The sequence below is a fragment of the Symsagittifera roscoffensis genome, chromosome 9 (assembly GCF_963678635.1).
Source record: "Symsagittifera roscoffensis chromosome 9, txSymRosc1.1, whole genome shotgun sequence".
NCBI classification, from domain to species: Eukaryota; Metazoa; Xenacoelomorpha; order Acoela; family Convolutidae; genus Symsagittifera; species Symsagittifera roscoffensis.
The window spans coordinates 11286820-11306095 of NC_087070.1; the positions used below are offsets into that span (position 1 = coordinate 11286820).

A 19276-nucleotide genomic window follows, 5' to 3' on the forward strand; every position below is an offset into this window, starting at 1 on the left:
GCAGAATTTAGGAAAACGATCTGAGATCTTTTTATCAATCGTTATTGTATATTAATAATTTTGTTTAGCGCCTGAAATGATCATGAAGATTGACTTCAAGATTTTATGTTTGCAAATGAAAATCTAAATTCATTGCTAATAAAATTCTAAATATAAAAGTTTGTGTTGGCTTTTGCCGTACTATCATATAACTATATGGTAAGTTTCTACTTTGTCGTATGTCGTCTCTGGTTCGAGGTCTTCTTACGAATCCGGGTAGTTCTGTTATCGTTCGGAATATTGGCTCTGATCTATTGAGTCGTAGAGACATTTCGATTAAATTATCGTCGTATAACATTTTGAAAAGGTTTTGTCTAAATTCTAATCTATTTTTGGTTAATTCTAAGCTATTAAGGTCTTGTTCGAGACTTATGTTCGAGCATTTTGAACGTTTTTCGAACAGTTTTTGAACATATTCAAATGTTTTCTTAAGTGTCGAGAAAAATTGGTTTAAAAATTTGAGATTTATTCTAATTTTGAGCAAGTAACTCGAACGAGTAACGCACGAAAATGGACTTTCAATCTAAGTAAATTTAAATTTACTTTCAAAATATATAGATTTTGGATGCTCCGATTACCCTTTCCTTGGCAGTAACTTTCTGTAAAAAGGTGAAAACATCATTGTGCAGTATGAAATTTAAAAAATGAAATTAAAAATTTTTTTACAGATTATATTGTGGTCTGTTATTTATAATTTGAAGCCAATTGTTGTCAATTATGCCTTTTTCACTAACTTTCAACTCCTTTCAACTCAAAAACAGCGCTGAAGTGAACACTTTTTGCAGCTTTTTTGTAATTAAACACCGGATCATTCTTTGCTATACTGGCACAGCAGCCGGTGTCCTTGTTCACAATATAAGTTTACTCGTCTCGTAAACAAAATTTTGATTATTTTAAGTCTCTTAGTTTTTGTTTCTGTCAGAGAATGACGACTTCGAGTTGTGATAGTTTTGCGATGTCGTCATGTCTTCAGAAAGAACAAATACACAATAAAAGTGTTTTAAAATTTTTCTTAAACGAGCTTAGGCACGGTTTTTGATAGTTCGTTTCTATAAGCTCGTTTTTTGATAACTGAGATTTGAGAATAAATACATATATGCAAAAATTGCAATTATATGACATCACTAATTTATATGATTTTTCAGTTTCGCATTTCTCTGATTGATTCAAAGAGGTCACGTATATTCTTCACTAATACCAACTGAAATACAGGTATGTCTTTTGCCATGTGTTTAGACAATGTTGCACGGACAAAAAAAAACATTTGATTTGTCTTTTTGTTAATTGGCAACCTTTTTGATTTTTCCCGCAAACAAATTTACTATGATAAGAGATTTGAAAAAGAGTTTATCCGAATTTCAATCATTCTAGACGGCAAAACTTGCTGTTTCTGATCGGTAAGGGACTCTATCGACGCTTAGCTTTCATCGTGTTTGAGCAATTATAAGGCACTGCATTCGAAAAATTGGAGCTGATAGTTTTTAATTAGGCTACCCATTTTCTGCAACTAGTGGGGAAAGGGGGAGAGGGAAGGGCTATTATGGATACACTAAGAATATTATTTTTATTGCGTGCACTTATAATTTATAATCGTACAATTTTTTTAGTTTCTTTTTGACGACATATATTCAAAAATTTCCACCCCTCAGGGATTCGACCCCTGCCGACCCAAAGGGTGCCCCTTCGTACTATTTTGGGATATTAGTTTTTAGTTAATGACCCAAAAGTTTTTCTAAAGGCGCCTTAGGTGCATAAAAATGCCTTTTGTGACCTGTTTTTTCAAAACTCTGCTTGCGGCGCAGAAAATTTGACCAAAACAGGATCTTTTTTATGCGGTGGGAAAATCAACTTGGTCCATTTACAAAAAAGTAGACAAAATTTTTGAAAATTTTTTGAAAATCCGCCACCCCCTCGAGAAAATCCTAGATCAGCCCCTGGATACATATATGACTTAGTTTTTTTTAATGGCTAATTTTCGTAACTCAGAGCGGTTTCTGAAGAAGTTTAGGAGTTTTATCATAAAAACAAAACATAACCAGGCCAAACTGTGCACTGGATAGGATCACAATTTTGTGTCTGTATGTTCCTGGATTCCAGAGACAAGTCTTTAAACATGTTGAAATTTTGTCGGAACGATCAAAGGAAAGTAAAGAACAATAGAAGAACAAAGGGAGCGTCCTTGCTGCAGAATCCGCTTACAATGCACGACATACACAGTTTGGCCTCGTAATGAAAGGCCTGGTTTTAAAAAAAGGCCTCTAAGTGTGAAACGAATACAACTAAATTTTGTATAGAAACTTTATCTTTAGGGAAATTTTCTACACAGAGGCAAAGCGGAGCCAGAGCTTCGCAACACTTGCGATACGCCCAAACAATGTGTTTCAAGAAATAAAAAAGAAAATCGATGGCTTTTTTTTCATAAAAATTAGGTTAAAAAACATGAAATAATAAAATGAATAAATTGTATAACCGACCGGCACCAAAGGCATAATTTCTGGTTGAACACTTATTGAGGCGACAAAAAGTTCTTGTCGTAATGAAATTGTGAGCTACACATTTGTTAGAAGGCTTACAGAATGTTGTACTTTTGCGGGATGGAATATGTTGCGGGATGAAGTTTAAAAACTTAAAAAATGGTCTCAACTCATACTCTTAGGGTTTCTTGTGGAAAAAATTGAAAGTCTCTTTTGTAATTGAGATCCTACTTTGAGTTCCGGTAATTGAACTCAATATCAGATTTTGCATTGTAAATTTCAAGAAGTTTAAAAAATTCCTAATCTATGAAATTTTCGGAAAAAGAATGTTCCTAAACCTTTCCCAGTTTTCGTCAAGAAATAGGGTGCAACAATTTATATTGTTAAGGTTTTTACAACAAATTCTTTCAAATGAGCGAAGAATTTGTGAAACGGAAAAGCTTCCAAAAAGAATTAACATTTTTATTTTTTTCATTTTTCCCAAGTCATTACAGGTTTTTTGACGACAAATAAGACATAACTGCTTCTACAGAGAAAAGTCCCACGAAATAAATTAATTTTTAAAAAGAGCGCGCGCCTTAAAAAAATCAATTTTTTCAATTCAAAAAATTCCAAAAAGCTCAAAAACGGCGTTTCTGACATTTCTTTTGATAAATTGCCTAAAGCCCTTAAAATTTTGTCAAAATGAGTCTTTGTAGCGCTTTTATTACATTTCTTATTGCTCAATTGTGGTTTTACTGACCTAACCGCGAGATTACAAAATTTCTGGAACCTTCTATCCTTTAGAAAGTTATGGATCCACGTTTGTATTCAGGGTTTTTAGTCAGGCTACATTGGCACCTTGAGTAAACTATTTTGACGCTGTCAAAAAAAAAACTTTTATCTGGATGATCAAATTTTTAAATTAAGGTCAATTTCAACGAAAAAAAAACCTTTACTCTACTTCAATATACCTTGCACCATGTCACGCTGGATTTGAGTTGAATACGGTCCCCCTTCAAGGTTTCGAGCCCCTCGCTCGCCAAGGATAGGGTCCCCCCTTGATTTTTTGACATCCATTTTTGGCTTCAACCCTAAAATTTTCCGAAGGTGCCTTGGCGGCTATTATAAACAAATTTTTGGATGAGCGTGCGCCTAAAAATTGCTATTTTTGTGATATAAAAATGTTAAAAAAATCTCAAAAACGGCATTTTTAAGAAGAGTGCCTAGGGCGCAAAAAATTTTGTCAAAATGAGTCTTTGTAGCGCTTATTACATTTAATTTGGCACAACTTTAACTATACCGAGCTAACCGCAAGATTACGAACTTTCTGGAGCCTTCCATCCTATAGCAACTTATGTTTCCGCGTTTGTAGTCATAGTTTTTAGTCAAGTTAAATTGGCACCTTGAGTGAAATAACTTGACGCTGTCAGTAAAAAAAAAATTTCTGGTAGATCAAACTTATAAATTATGGTCAGTTTGAACGGAAAAATCTTAACTCAAATAGCAAGCTTTTGTTCCGCGTTTGTAGTCAAGGTTTTTATTTGGGAAAATTGGCACCTTGATTAAGTTATCTTGACGCTATCAGTAAAATTTTTTCTCTGGCTGATCAAATTTGTAAATTATGATCAGTTTGAACGGAAAAAACCATAACTCTACTCCAAAATACTTTGCAGCATCTCACGCTGGATTTGAGTTTAATAATCTCCCCCTTCAAGGATTCGACCCCCTCGGTCGCCAACCATAGGGTCCTCATATGGTTTTATTTTATAAACCCTAAAATTTTCTTAAAGTGCCATGGACGTTTATGTAAATTAACTTTTAAGAGGAGCTCGCGCTTAAAAAAGGCGTTTTTTAAAATGCATTGAGTCACCCCCCTTCAAGGATCGCCATATGGTACTCCCTTATGTTTTTTTTGACATATTTTTTTTGGCAAAAACCCTAAAATTTTTCTAAAGGTGCCCTGGGCGCCAATATAAACTAATTTCTAAGGGCGTAAAAAAAGGTTTCTTTTTAATAAACAGTTTTCCAAAAATCTCCAAATTGGCGTTTTTGACTTAACTTTTTTAAAAAAAAATTGCTGTCGGCGCTGAAATTTTTCTCAAAACAGTCTTTATAGTTTTCTTTGAACGCTCGGAATGTCAATTTGGTCCATTTAATTCAAAGTTTTCTGGGTTAGTCTGGGACCTAAACTTTTATAGCTCAGAAGCGACAGGGATCTACCTAATGGAAACCAAATTTGGGAGGGGATGCCAGATCAAATTATCTGCAGCGCTTTTATTACATTTACTTTTACACAATTTGAATTATACTGACCATACTGATCACAAACTTTCTGGATTATTCAAGCCTATAGCGTTCCGCGTTTGTAGCCAGGGTTTTAGTCAGGCTAAATTGGCACTTTTAGTAAGTTATCTTGACGCTGTTAGCAAAAATTTATCATCTGGTTGATCGAATTCTTAAAGTATTGTCAGTTTGAACGAAAAAAACCTTAAATCTACTCCAATTACCTTACGTCATCTTACGCTGGATTTGATTTTCAGTTCTGCCTAATATGAATTGCTTAAGCCCTGAAACAGAATAGGGAGCTGGATAATCCCGGAAAAACAGATAACTAATTTACCAAATATTATCGCCGGAGTCATGTCAGTCGTTAAGCAGTTCGATAATTTTTGAAAATGATCTTACCGAAATCTTGACCAGTTACTCTCTAAATGCCAATCTTAAAAAGGACTACAGACTTCTTTGAAAACGGAAAAAAACTCGATGAAAAATATAACCAAAAGAAAGATGGCCGGCCATTTATGTGTCCTCCTGCTCCTAACCAAAAATGGTTCGATATTTACGACCCAAAAGACTTCGAAACTAATCCTCAGTTGAAAGACGAGGCCAAACAGCAAGGCGCTTATGAAGCTGAAACTCAAGTTTATCGTGCGTTTGAGAAACTAAAAGAGAGTATGCTAGTTCTACATGGTTTCAGCTACAGTCGTTCCCAACTGAGAATTTGGCTGAAGAATCATCCACAAAAGCAAAGCTCTGAAAAAGTTGGAAAATGCAAAAAAGATCCAAATTCTGACGAGGCAGAGCACGATTTTGTAGTAATAGGCCCTGATTACATTGTAATATTGGAAGTTAAAAGCACGTCGGGACGTTTCGCTGGAACCGCAAAGAAAAACTCTCAAGAGCAGCAAAGAAGGTTTTGGAAACTAATTGAAGGTATTTTTGCAACAGCAAAAGTTTCATTTCCTCACTTTGATTCCAGCAATATAAGATTATTTGGTATCACTGTCTTACCAAACCAAAAGCCGACGCCATTTGATAGCGCAGTCGAAACAGGGAAAAGATACATGATCAAAATTAAAAACATGACTGACGAATATTTCTGTCCCATTTTAATGCTGAGTCGGATTCAAACGATTTGGTGCGACGATAGACAACCCCGGTTGTCAATACCCGAAACATTTTGCATCAATTCTGAAGATCTGAACAACAATTTCCAAAAATGGTGGACGGAAAACATAAATCCAGGCAAACGGGATTATGTTGCGGAATGTGATTCAACCGAGGAGATTCGATATGCTTTATTAGCTCTTTGGGCAACTGACAAAAAAGGCAATCTAAACGAGACTTCTTTTAGTCTTACTCATTGCATTGATAGAATTGACCAACGAATTAGAACAGGGGAAATAACACGTTTCAGTCAAAATACAAAAAATCCAAACGTAAAAAATCCGAACGTTGTGAAAACCTCCGATATTAAGCTCGCTGAAGTAAACGGGGTTAATATTTTCAGTGATATCTTGAAAATTAAATTTCTGTCTGTAGAACAGAAGAAAGCTTATGAATCTGCGAGCTTCCATCTGCTAATCCAGGGATCTGCAGGCTCTGGAAAAACTTCCATTCTACTTGCACGAATTATCCGAGATTTAGGTTTGAAAACGATAGAAAAGGCTATTCTCTTTACAAGAAAAACCGAATACGTTTCAATCCATCGAAAAATTTTAAACGAAGCTATACGACAAAAAATTTTCGCAAAAACTGGTCTTAAAATTGCCGAAGTTTCTAAAGTCAGTGGGAGTGCGATTCGAGACAACCAAATTTTACTTGTTGACAATTTAAATTCGTTATCTTCTAGCAAGGAACACATTGCCCGTTCAATCCATGTTTACGTTGATGATATTCACAGTGATTACAACTTCGAAGATCTTGGATTCAGAATAAGTTGTGCCGCAGTCGACACACTTCAGTGCAACTTCCTAGTGAAAATTAGGGATGGTTCTAAACAACTAAGTAAGTACGGAATCCGGCAACCTTGATAACAGGCCTAAAAATCAGTTTAATTAATCACAAACACCTTTACTTACTAAATCTAGCTAACAATTACATTCTATGGTATCTACTAAAGAATCGCCACCTCTATAAAAAAGCTGTAAACAAGCGCTAAAGCTTTGTATTGAGAATTCGAGTTTTGCTGCGTTCTGATTGGTAGATAATTCGACTAACTTCATCTAATTAACCTTGAACGCTCCTTTTCTTGAAGGGGGGTTAGAGGCCTACCTTTCAGTATGACCAATTATCATTAGACTTTGTATTCTGGTTTTTTATCTTAAAGGTAATAATTTTTGGAATTATAAATTGTTTTTTTTTTTCTGTTGAGTGGTTCTAATCAGGGTTGTTAAAAATTGAGTCCAGATTCATCACTATATTTTTTAATAACTTGAGAAGTACACAATTGAGATTATAATATAATAAAGTGGAACAAAAAATTTTAAAAAAAATATTGTTTTCCAGTTTTTGCTAGTAAAATTTGTTAGTTGCAGATTTCTTAGCAGTTCTTGTTCGATCGAGAATTGTATCAAGTTTCTGTCCCTCTTTTCTGTCTTTTGATCTGTTCAGATTTTTTTTTCATATTCTGTTGTTATTAAGTCTAACTTAACAAAAATCAGCGCCAAAATCTTCTGTTAGTTCCAGTATCACTCCAAAAAGATAATAAATAGTGTTCTTCAAATCCAGATCGCAGACTTAAATGCCTTAGGCTAAAAATAATATAAGCATAAGTGAAATGTCCTTGCTGGCAAAAACTAACCAAATCAATAGGTCCGGTGCTCGGTGGTGGTAATCGGCCCTTATTTGTCATCAAAAAACCGAAATATAATTGAATAATTAAGTGGTAATTTTAAAGTTTTGAAAAAATCAAAAAACAAAAGTTGAAATGCTTAATTCAAAATAGTCAAATCATATATCCTAAAATAATGAGCAAGACTGTTTTATCTTGAATGCCAATCAAATTTTTTTCCATCAGCTGCTATAATATCGCGTTGTAGGTGTGATGATCGTAGTGAACATGGTCCTTATTTGATTTGTAGTTAAGTTTTACCAATAACTTTGCATAGTTTTTTCAAAACTTCTTATCGAGAACATGATTTAGAAAATTTATTTCTGCTAGCTACATTTCCATTGGCATAAAAGATAAAATTAGAATCCTTTGATGTGGTATTGCGTCAACCCATTTCTTCATCGCTTTTGTGAGTTCACTTAGCCTTTTTGATTTTAGAAACTCCTTTCTGGGATGATTGCATGCATCATTTCCACCTGACATAAAAACAATATGCGTGAATTTCCGGAAATCTTTACCACGCTACCTTTCAAACAGGTAACCCTTTTTCAGATAACCCAATGAAAGTGGTTTCCGTTTCATAGTAACCATTCGAGTGAGTGTTCTCGAAATAAAAAACATGACAATCGCCAATAATTGCGACACTTTTTTCCATTTTTTCTGAATGATTTCTAATGTTTCGTCTTTGAGTGTTTTTACAAGTCATACAACCGGTCGTTTATAGATTCCGATTTTTAATTTTATTTTCTGCAGATCGTGCGATACTTTTTTAACTATAGTGTAATTTCAGATTCTTTCCTTAGTGAAGTTTGCTCTAAAATCTTGCGTGTCGACAATCCATACAAAGTCATCTTCTTCGAATTATGTTTTCTAATCTTTGGACCATTTGTGCCTTGTCGAATGCATCTCTATGAATCTTTCTGAAATCTGCGCCAGATTTGGTTATCATTTATTTGAGATGCTTTGAAATTCTTTAAATCACCTTCATACTCTTTTGAGTATGTTCGGAACAGTTCCGATCCTGATGATCCAATCGAGAAAAGAATTGTGGTATTCGCTTCGTAACTATCAATGTCATCCGAAACTGATGTGGGAAGTCTTTGGTTTAGAATGCCTTCCACTATGTTGACAGTTGTGGTCAAAATGTCCTCCGTATTGTTTTGTGTTCCGATGACATTTTACATTGCCTTTTCTTGCAGTTCTAATTAGTCGTTTCCTTAAACCTCCAAAGTGTGACTCATTTGGTGGATTAAACCTCCATTCCTTGTATCGCTTTGCCCTTGATTCATTTTTTGGCGAACATTGTTTAATTTGTTCTTGAAGGTGATTGTTCCTTCCGACAAAATGCGTCCCATTGCCGCTCACGATGAGATCCGGCTCACGTCTTCGAACGATGAATCGAAACAAGCAATTTAACATTGATTGGGTTGACAAATCATTAGCAACTTCAAGATACACGGCCGTGTTGTGAGACAAGTCATCAGACATATGCATCTTTTTTTTCTGACGGTATCCTTACTTTTAAATTGAAAGGTGCAGAGTAATCCACACCTTAAGAAGTCCATCCTCAACTTAGATAAGTGTGCCATCATTAGAGAAAAATTCCTCTGCGATGCCTATATACAGGGTACACAATTAGCCTTGATTTGTCTAAGTTTGTTTCTTACACCAAAAATATTGAAACTATCTTAAACCTTGCTTCTGATTTGTTCTGTCCAATGTGATGATTTTCCAGATGTTCATTGCTCAGGAAAATAACATCTACATGGCGTATTGAATACAAAATACTTGCATGCTTTTGAGAAAATTACAAATCATTCGACCTTATCAGTCTGCCTCTTGCTCTCATCAACCCTTCGCCTTTTGCATCGATGAATGGATTCAATTTTTTTATATGAATTTGTTTCTCTTCCCTGAAGTTTTCATGTTGAACACACCTAAAGATAACTTTCATAGCTTTCTGATTCTCTTCAGCTGCTATACTCAATTTTTTGGGTTACCTTTCTGAATTGATATTACACTTAATAAGTGAGCAATCGTGTTTTGAAGTCGTTTAAAGTTCCTAAACCTATGCCAACTGGCCAAATGTTCAATAATTCTAACGTTTTTACAAGTTTTTTCAATTACTTCTTCCACTTCAACATCTTTGATGTTCAATTTCTTTGGCCATTCCTCTTTATCCTGGTCGGCCCGCGTAACCAGGTACTTTCAAGTTAGTGTGAGTACTCTTGAACTTAGATCTGCCGGGTTTAATTCTCCTTTAGCATGTCTCCATGTATTGGTCGACTTCGTGTCAAGAATCATTAAGACTCTATTTACTACCAAGATCGGCAACTTTTCAGATGACAACCAAGCTAGTACAAGCTAGAATCTGACCACAAATAGTCTTTGTTCACAGTGTTTTTTGTAATTCCAGTATTTGTATTTTGTTTTTAATTCTTGAGGCTATCACTGCTGCTTGTAGCTCCAAACGTGGTAAGCTTAATTGTTTTCTTGGCGCAACTCTCGTTTTTCAAGCAACGAAAGATTAATATTTAGTGTCATCTATCACTGATGCCTAAAAGTAAGCAAACGCACAGGGACCTTCAAGTGAAGCATCAGCGATTACGTGGAGATCAATCTCTGTAAGAATGAAGCTGAAGTATTTTCTTGTGGTTTCAATGTTTTTGATTTGTGTAAGTTCTTTTCTCCCAGACTCATACTCTCAGCGAAATTTTCCAGGATTTTTTTGTCCCATTCAACACCTTCAGGTTTCCAAAGTTTCTTCAAAACGTTCCTTAATGGAATGGTGAAGGCGGACAATAGTCTTAGTTCATCTAATAGTGAAGAAACCACGCTAAGCAAATCTTTTTGTGAGAATCCTTGGATTGGCTTATCCTTCATTCGACAATTTGCTAAACTATCCGATTTTATGGTCCACTTGATTCCCAGAATCGACGATTCCTTTTCTTCAGTTTTTCAGATAACTCTGCAATGTTGCTACAAAACTTTGTTAGCTTTGACATTTAACTTCTTGTTGTTGTTTGAGGTGCTCGGCTTTTATTTTGTCATTGCTTGAGTATATGAAACCATTCATTAAAAAATGATTCGATATTTCCTGAAAAACGTCAATTTTCATTTTCAATGATTTGTTCATAATTTGCACAAGCTGGTGAACTGCTGGCTCCAAACATATGCCTGTTAAAATTGCTTATCACTATTTTATAGCTCTTTTTTTGATATCTGGATATAAAAACCTCAGACATTGATTATCCTTTTTTTCACCTTAAAATGAAATAACATCTGCTCGATATCCGCTGTGATAACAATCTTGATTTTGAACAAGATTACTACAAGCTTTTGCAACAAATCTGGCCCAGGAAAGAATGTTTCATTCAAAGGTTTCCCTTTATACTTCGAAGCTGCATTACAAACTCTTCCGATTTCCCTGGTTTGTGGTGAATGACTGGAAGATGAGATAAAAATCGGATTCTGGCATTGCCAGTGTTGAATAAGTCATATTGAGACACTTTCGAAATGAATACGTTTTCGAGATCAATTTTTATTGTCTTGATACTGTGTTTTTAGTTCATCATCTTTACTGAGCCTTCATTGTAAAGACCTAAATTGCTCCATGACTTTTTCTAGTTGTTTATAAAACTGAATTGAATTCCGACATCAAAAACTCAAATTCCCAGCTACCAAATTCAATTTTTTTAAATAGATTCTAGGATTTGCTGAGCCCGTTTTTCTTCACTAGATAACAATTCAACATTTTTCACTGATCCAGAGCTTTCTAAAGACCACAACTTTTAACCTTTTGAGCCAACTGCTCTGCTGTAAAACAGAAATACGATCGCGTTTTGCATTCATATGTTGCCTTTTGTCCCATTGGACCACTTAGTTACCAACCAAGAGGTGTTCTTACACCCCATCGACTTCTCCTGTGCAGACTTTTGTATTCTATTGGTCTTATCAATTTGAAATTTTTGAACCAAACAATTGATGCTTTCCGGCTTGATATTCTTGGTGGATTCCTTCACTGTTACTCTTTCCGTGATGCTTATTGAACTGTTAGCTCCGGTCAGTTCTCTTTTGCATCTAACTTTAACGATTCTTTGGGAGATTTGTCTTTTGACTCAGTGTCTTGTAAAAAACAAGTCTCCATTGATTTGCCACTTCTTGGGTTATTTGGTTGCCTTCTTGTTATTTTCAGCAAACCACTACTGGATGTCATGCTATAAGATTTGGTTGATTATTGGTGTTTTGGTCTTCTTCCAAATCTATTTTCATTTAATAGTCGGTTGTGTTTTCTTTCACATCCTTCTAGGCCACATGGATTGAATTTACATTTTTTGTTGCTATGTGCCTTACCCAATTATCCAATGCCTTTTTGTGCTTTTTCCGACAACACATTCCTATTTCACATTTATCGTCTTGAAGTCTGGGCAGTTGCCCTTTGTTGCAACACAAGCATTGATCTGCGCTTTAGTTTTTGAAGCCTTGACTCTTGTCTTCAAAAAATAAGTTCTGGCTTTTGTTTGGTGTGCGTGATTTAGTTTTCATGTTCCAGTTGCTCCTCTAGGGTCAAGATTTGTTGTAATTAATCCCTAATTGAGATTTATAACTCCTAAGCACTTCGTAAAGTGTTTGTAAAGTTTGTAAAGTTTTCCCAATTCTGCTCTCACACGACAAAATCTTTCTACCTCCTCCATCAATTGATGTTTTTATCGTATCTGCGGACAATTTCTCGATCACAACTGTTCAATTGTCTTCTTTCAGCCATGATCCATTGATTTATTTTCATTTTATTTCCGGCCTGAATATGCAGTTGCTCTTCTATCGCCGTCGATTTTCTCTTGCATTTTGGCCAACAAATAGAAATTTCGTACCAACTAATTTTGGAACGATTTTTTTGTTTCAATTTTTATTGAGCTTTGTATTGAAATTCAAAATTTGCTGCATTCTGATTGGTAGAAAGTTCGACGAACTTCATCTACTTAACCTTTATTGCTCCCGTTCTTGAAGTGGGGTGGCTACAGGCCTATCTTTCAGTATGACCAATTGTCATTAGACTTTGCAGCCTGGTTTTTTATCTTAGTGGTACAAGTGTTTAGAAAAATTTTTTTGATACGGAACTACAGTTTGTTTTTTCTACTGACTGTTTCCGTACAGGGTTTTTCAAAATGAGTCCGGATTAAAAAATTTATTTTTTAATAATTTGAGAAGTGCAAAATTGAGATTATAATTTAATTAAGTGGAATGTAAGTCAATTAAAATATTTTTTCCTGTTTTTGCTAGTAAAACTTGTAAGTTGCTGATTTCTTAGAAGTTCTTGTTCGACTGAGAGTTCTTTCAAGTTTTGCTCATCTTTTCTGTCTTGAGATCTGTTCAGATTTTTCTTTCCAATCTTGGGTTGTTTAATTTAACTTGTCAAAAGTCAGCGCCATACTTTTCCGCCAATTCCAGTATTACCCCAAAATGATAAGAAATAGTTTTATTCTAATCCATTTCTTATTTTAAGTAAAACTTCCTCGCTGGCATAAAGGAGCGAAATCAATCGGTCCGCTGCTCGGCAAAAATGGGAGGGGGACAGGATTCAAAAAAAGTTCACCCTGTTCGGCACAACTCTACAAAATCAGATTTTAGCAGAGCAACGCTGGCATACGTGTTTTAGCGTTGAACTGAACTTCATTGTCGTTAGATTCCAGATTCGTCATTGGTTACCGTAAGTCTTATAGAGTTGGAAAAAACCAGTGCAGCTGATAGTTTGCTAAGCATTTCCTAGTTTGATTAGTCAATTTTTTTGCTCCAAAAAATGTTATGAATATATCAAATCTCCACTCACAAAAAACCCAGATTAGCGCCTGTAGAATACATCTGAGAAAAAAAAGAGTTGAAGGGCAAATAAAGTGACTTATTATAGAGCTATAAAATTTTTGAATTGCAAGATACTTTTATGATACGACTAACTCAACTTTAAATGGATCAAAAAATTAATTTAAATTTCACTGGAAACTCCGAAAAAAAACAGTTTACCTATAAAACCAAACAGATTGTTTCTATTTCAATTTTTTATTTCAATTAAACTTTTTTTCTTAAAGAGCTCAATTAGAAGCCATTTGAAAACGCAGATTTCACTCCTGTAAATTTTCTTGGGGAACCTATGATTGCATGCGTTGTGAATGTGTATTCATCAACTTGACCATGACTTAATAAAAAAGAGGCCAGTCGTTTTGATGCTATTCATAATCTTCCAAACGATCAGAAAGAAATCAGTTTTAGTTAAAATCGTATGTAGTTCTTATAAGCTTAGTTAGACTTAATTAGAATTTTAGGATCGGTAATCCTAATACATTTTTCGCCAACTAGGAAATTTGTTTTCAAAAATGCTATTGAAATTGCATGCCGTAACGGTAAAGCGAATGAATAAGTTAAGAGGTAAAGTAAACGAAAAGTCCAGATCAAAAAAATTTGCGTCTCTAGTGAATTTTTCCCTCCTAGGCCACAAAATAAGGGTAGAACTAAAACGAATACCCTCCAAATCGGAGCTACCAAAGCTACCTTTATGAATTTCAAGCGATGGATACTAGAGATGATTTGAGCCGGGTATGTAAGACACAGGTCCCTCCAACTTCCTGGTGGCAAGTGATAAGGTTTTCCGGAAATGCAAATGGCCATAATGAAACTCGATATCTAGCGGTGAGAAAGGGATGAAACATTAGTATGTTATGGACATAGTTGATGTAAGCTCAAGTATAGAATCTCAGATCCCAGACCCATTAGCATCCCAGTGACATGGGGCATCATGTATTATAAATCGAAGCCACCATTGAACGAAAAGAATACACAAGGTACGAAAAACAATTCCTAGAGAATGCAATTCCTCCGGCGACTTTACAATGGATTACCTATGTGAAGTAATAATCGGATAATGAAAAAGATTCTTGAGTAGGAACCCCATGAGATCTTAAACCTGTTGGAGGATCTTTGAAACCTGATGGCTTCTGGGTGACCTTAAATTGACCATAATTAACCCAACTTTGAAAAAAAACCGTAAAGTTTGCTCCGGAAAGTGACCCATGACTTAGAAATTACTATTGAAAATGGGATGTGATCAATTATTGGGAAAAACGTGGATCAAAGGTAACTGTAGGGGTAAGTTAGACTTCTTAGTGCCTAAAGGAATATCTCGTTCTTTGTCATTACGGTTGGAGTAATGGAAAGAATTAAAGAGGACTTGGTAAACATTGGGTTCATTTTAGCTTGGCGAATGCGCTGTTAAAAGGAATTACGATCAGAACGTAGAAAAGTATAAAGCAGATTGGGTCGCTTATTTATATTTGAAGGAACCTAAGGAACTTAAAACATACGAAGGGGCAAGAGTTTCACTTCGCTTCCTGGAGCTAGTTTAATCACACGAGGAAACATCCTGTGGATGCTTTGATTAGAATAGGATACAAGTTGGATTCTTTTTGGGTGCAAAAACTACAAACTTCTCAAAGGAATTTAAACTTCGCCGGTCCTAAATAAGAGTAAAAAAGCGAAGCTGAGTTTCGCACCCCTTGCGGTAAAACACAAACATAAAAAATAAGAATTTGAAGAAAAAAATCGAAAAATGTTGAAAAGAAAACTAGATCAAATAAAATGTTCGTATGTCTCGAAAAAAGACAACTAGGGGTCCATATAATGCTCGAGATAGCTGTTTGAGATTTTAAAAGTTTTTATACCAATGCTGGATGAAATGGGTTTTTTCAAAATTAGATTTTGCGCAAAAGATTAGTTTACTTTCTACTAAAATGATTAAGACTAAAATGTTGAGAAATGGGAATATTCCCAAAGACATAACAATTTTCACTCAAAAAATAAGGAGTTGTTGCTTCTGTTTTAAAAATAATTGCGTACGGTTCTTTCGTTGAACTCTTCATCTCAGCTTTCAAAAGATACTCTATCAGAAAATCGAAATTTTTTTCAATTAATGAGAAAAAATACATATCTTTGACTATCCGAAATAATTAAAGTTCTACCAGCAAAACAATTTTTGTAGCCGTTGAAGCAGAAAAACTCCCAAATCAATTTTCTCAATTTAATTTTTAATTTAAGAATTAGCAGGGTAGTTTTCGAGGAAATTCAAAAACTTTCCAAAAAACGGTCAATAAATGAAAAAGTTGCATTTCGGAGAATCATGTCTTTTCATGTAAAATATTTTAACTCCAGCAATTTTTATTCAAAAGAAGATTAAACTAACATGTTGTTTCGATTGAACGCAAAATCTCAAGATTTGGGAGGATAGTTTTTGAGCAAAGTCAAAAAATTCAAAAAGAACAAAATATCAAAAAATTACTTATTTGTAGGGCCAGAATTTTCTATGTACAAATTTGAGAATAATCGCTTATGCAGAAGGATTTCCTTTAAACCATTTTTTTCATTGAACCCAAATCACAAATTTGGGAGCAAAATTTTTCAGAAAACGAGAAAACATTCAAAGTTCTGGGTCATATAAGCCCAAGTTTTTGAAAGCTGTAAACAGCAGAATAAAGTAAAAAGATTTTAACGGCTTATGCAGACTCACAGAGAAGTAGACGGACTTCCCATTGATACCTATTTTGAAAACAACAGCTACAAGTTTCTACCAATTTGAAATCTTTGAAAAAAAAATGAAAAAAATTCCAAACGGTCTCAAAAAACCCATTATCACATAGTTCATAATAAACGATTTTGATGAACAAAAGTTTTTGAGCCTTCGAAAAACTACACAAAAATGTTGACTAAACTCACACAACATAAGTCTAAGCCATTCATTTGAAAAAAAAAGAAACAAAATTGCTCAAAATCAGACATGGTAAGTTGACAAAATACAGAACTTTCAATTATGTAAAAAAAAGTTAGAAGTAAAAAACTCCATGCTTTAAAAGGCAGGACTATAAACACTAGTACGACTATAAACATCAGTACCAAATAAAAAAATGGAAATTGAACCGACGGAAACTAGGACGAACACCTCGACTCCAAAATTTTTCAAAAAACTAACCTACTCAACATATTTACTACCTTGATGAGGTGGTTTTGCTTGAAGATACAGAAATAGAGCATACCATGAAGTTCACCATAACTAAAAATTGACCATTCTGTGAAAAAAAAACTTTTGACCGAGAAAAACATTTATTTACACTTATTGCACGGGTTAAAAAAATGTTGACACTTATTTACACTTATTGAAAGACAGGAAACAGGAAGGGGCAGGAGACAATTTAGAGGCAGAAAAATTCCGCTGAAAGATCGAAGAGTTGGTTCCCTCAGTTAGTTAGGGAGCTATAAAAGCATGAGGAGAGCTGAAAACTGCAAAGAAAAATTGCACAATCCTTCGATCGGCCAATTTAATCTGACCACTAGCAAAACATTTTCTCGATTGTGAATAATATCGTGTCTTAGTGTCCCCCGCTATAAAACAGTTTTGAGGGAAGAAACTGTGAGGCTGTGTAAGGAGACGTATCCCCGCCTTTCCACAAGACTTAGTAGATATATCCAGCTTATCTTCTGTCTTTTTATCAAAAAAAATTGAGTGTAGGGAAAAAAGGCAAAATAAGCAATGTTGACAAATTGCAGTACAAGCTGCAAAAAATTCTCACACTTTGAAGTTAAATATGTTTTCACACTATATAATTCAACAAACTCAGTCATATTGCTAGAAAATTGAAAAACAAAAGTAAAATTGTTCAGACATGTAACATATAAAATTTTTGGAAAAAGTTTCAGTCCTATTGTGAGTTGACTCTAAAATTTAGAGTTTGCGCACTACAAAGATTGCTACTATTATAGAAAATTCTTTGAAACTTTTGAAAAAGCTTGCCGTTTAATTTTTATACAATTACTTAAATTGTTTTGATAAAATTGTTTTTTGATGACCAAAAACCCATAAAACAATAGTTGTATAATTGGCCGACATCAATTTTATCATTTAGACGAGAAGCATTTTTCCTCAAAAAGAATCAAATTTTTGCAGGAGCGCAACCTGAAATTATTATCACCTTGCTTTCTATTGATCGAAAGCACTTTTTGTCCAAAACATGAAAACTCTAGGAAAAGCAACTTTCCATCAATAATCAGTTTTCCACAAAACTATTTGCTATCTCTTTTTCTCTCTCTTTTCTCGTATTCTTTCTTTTTCTCCTTCTCTCTTTCTCTCTCTCATTCTTGTGTGCATGTGTGCGTTTGAGAGTTACTCAGACAGTTTTTTTCCCCAGTTTAATTTTTAATTCCAAAATCTTCCCGACTCAATTTTTGCACAAACAAACATAAATAAAAATTAGTGTTTTGTATCAAGTCGCAATTTAGAAAACTTATTTTTTGTGTATGGTAGCATAAACCTAAATCTGTCAAAAAAATAGAAGCAGCCCACAATTTCGAAATACAAAATTTTGAAAAGCAGCGGGAACACACCGTGAAAGAGATTTTTCCATTAAACTTGGGTTCTCTTAGATTAGCAAGTTTTTGTTGATTGTGTTTTCGGACAAAACACAAAAATATGAAGCGAATCTCAAATCCTTAATCAATTGTGTTCACGACAATTAAATTCTACTTGTCATTCAGTTTCATATTTGAAACAAAATTGCTTATCATAAATTTCGATAGGATGGAAAAAAGCTTATCATGCCATTTTCAAACGTTTTTTAAATTTCTAGATAAATGTATGACAAACGTTTTTTTCTACTTTCCTTTTTGCTTGGCTTGTTTAAACTTCGGAAATATTTATTCATCAACTTCACTCATATTGTTATGAATGAAGATGCATTACCAAATTGACATGGTACTTAAACAACCGTTCTACAAGCATGTTTTTAAATACAATCAGTTCGTGGTATCTTTCAAGTAGCCAAAATAGCCCGCAATTACATTAAAATTGGGTTTAAATGCCCTGTTATAACCCCCATGAAGTATGTATGGAACAATCATTATACACATTGCTATTATGACTAAAACATTGACTTTTTAAAATGCTTGTAGAACAATTGTGTTCAGAATATTTGATATGTTCACTCGGCATAATTAATTACAAGGACCCGATAAAATGGTTTACGGACAAAAAATAATAAATTAGAAATAGTTAAAATGCGGAAAAAATGCGGAAAAAAAACCCTCGAAAATATCTGCTCAGTTTTTCACAATAACTTAATTGTTCATTTATTTTATGGCCAATTGAACCAATCACGAGTGAGATTCTTTCTCTTGACACTAACAATATTCTCCAAATACTTCATACCTTTGTTTTCTTATCTCGATCGTGATAAGCTTACGACTTGTTACTTTTTTAGATTGCTGCACGGATTTGACCAAACAGTTTGATTTTGTTTGTCATTTGAACGGATGTTTTCGAAATACTTATAATATTACTTCAATCATGCATCGGATATCTCAGTCTATCAAGAACAAAAATGCTCGAGGTAACAAAATGATAACTTACATATAAAAAAGGTACCACAAAACATTCTCCACGACGCAACCCCCCATCAGATAGACCAAGTTAACATCTCCACCCAAGCATTTAATTCGAGTCACCCTTTGGTACTATTTTAAGGCATCAGTTTTTGGCTGATCGCCCCCAAAAATTTTCTGGAGGCTCTGAGTTAGGACCGATGTGGTTAACTCATAGAGTAATTTCGGATAGGGTACACCGTCTGCTCGTCACGCT

General features: G+C 34.5%; 1 protein-coding gene across 2 annotated transcripts; it reads left to right on the top strand.

The window, feature by feature from the left end:
* Positions 1 to 1136: 1136 nt before the first annotated feature.
* Positions 1137 to 19042, top strand: LOC134854286 (uncharacterized). Of its 2 annotated transcripts, XR_010164401.1 has the most exons (3): positions 1137 to 1251; positions 4694 to 6782; positions 18900 to 19042. XR_010164401.1 is itself a non-coding variant. In XM_063870481.1 (2 exons), the coding sequence occupies exon 2, from the start codon at positions 5207 to 5209 to the stop codon at positions 6806 to 6808; it is 1602 nt and encodes a 533-aa protein (XP_063726551.1). In that variant the 5' UTR covers positions 1137 to 1251; positions 4694 to 5206; the 3' UTR covers positions 6809 to 7038. The 2 variants fall into 2 exon arrangements, 1 of the variants encoding a protein (XP_063726551.1); XM_063870481.1 differs by lacking the exon at positions 18900 to 19042 and having other exon boundaries at positions 4694 to 7038.
* The last annotated feature ends 234 nt before the right edge of the window (positions 19043 to 19276 follow it).

Coding starts and splice junctions, on each gene's coding strand:
- LOC134854286 (XM_063870481.1), top strand. CDS start 5,207: ATGCCAATCTTAAAAAGGACTACAGACTTCTTTGAAAACGGAAAAAAA.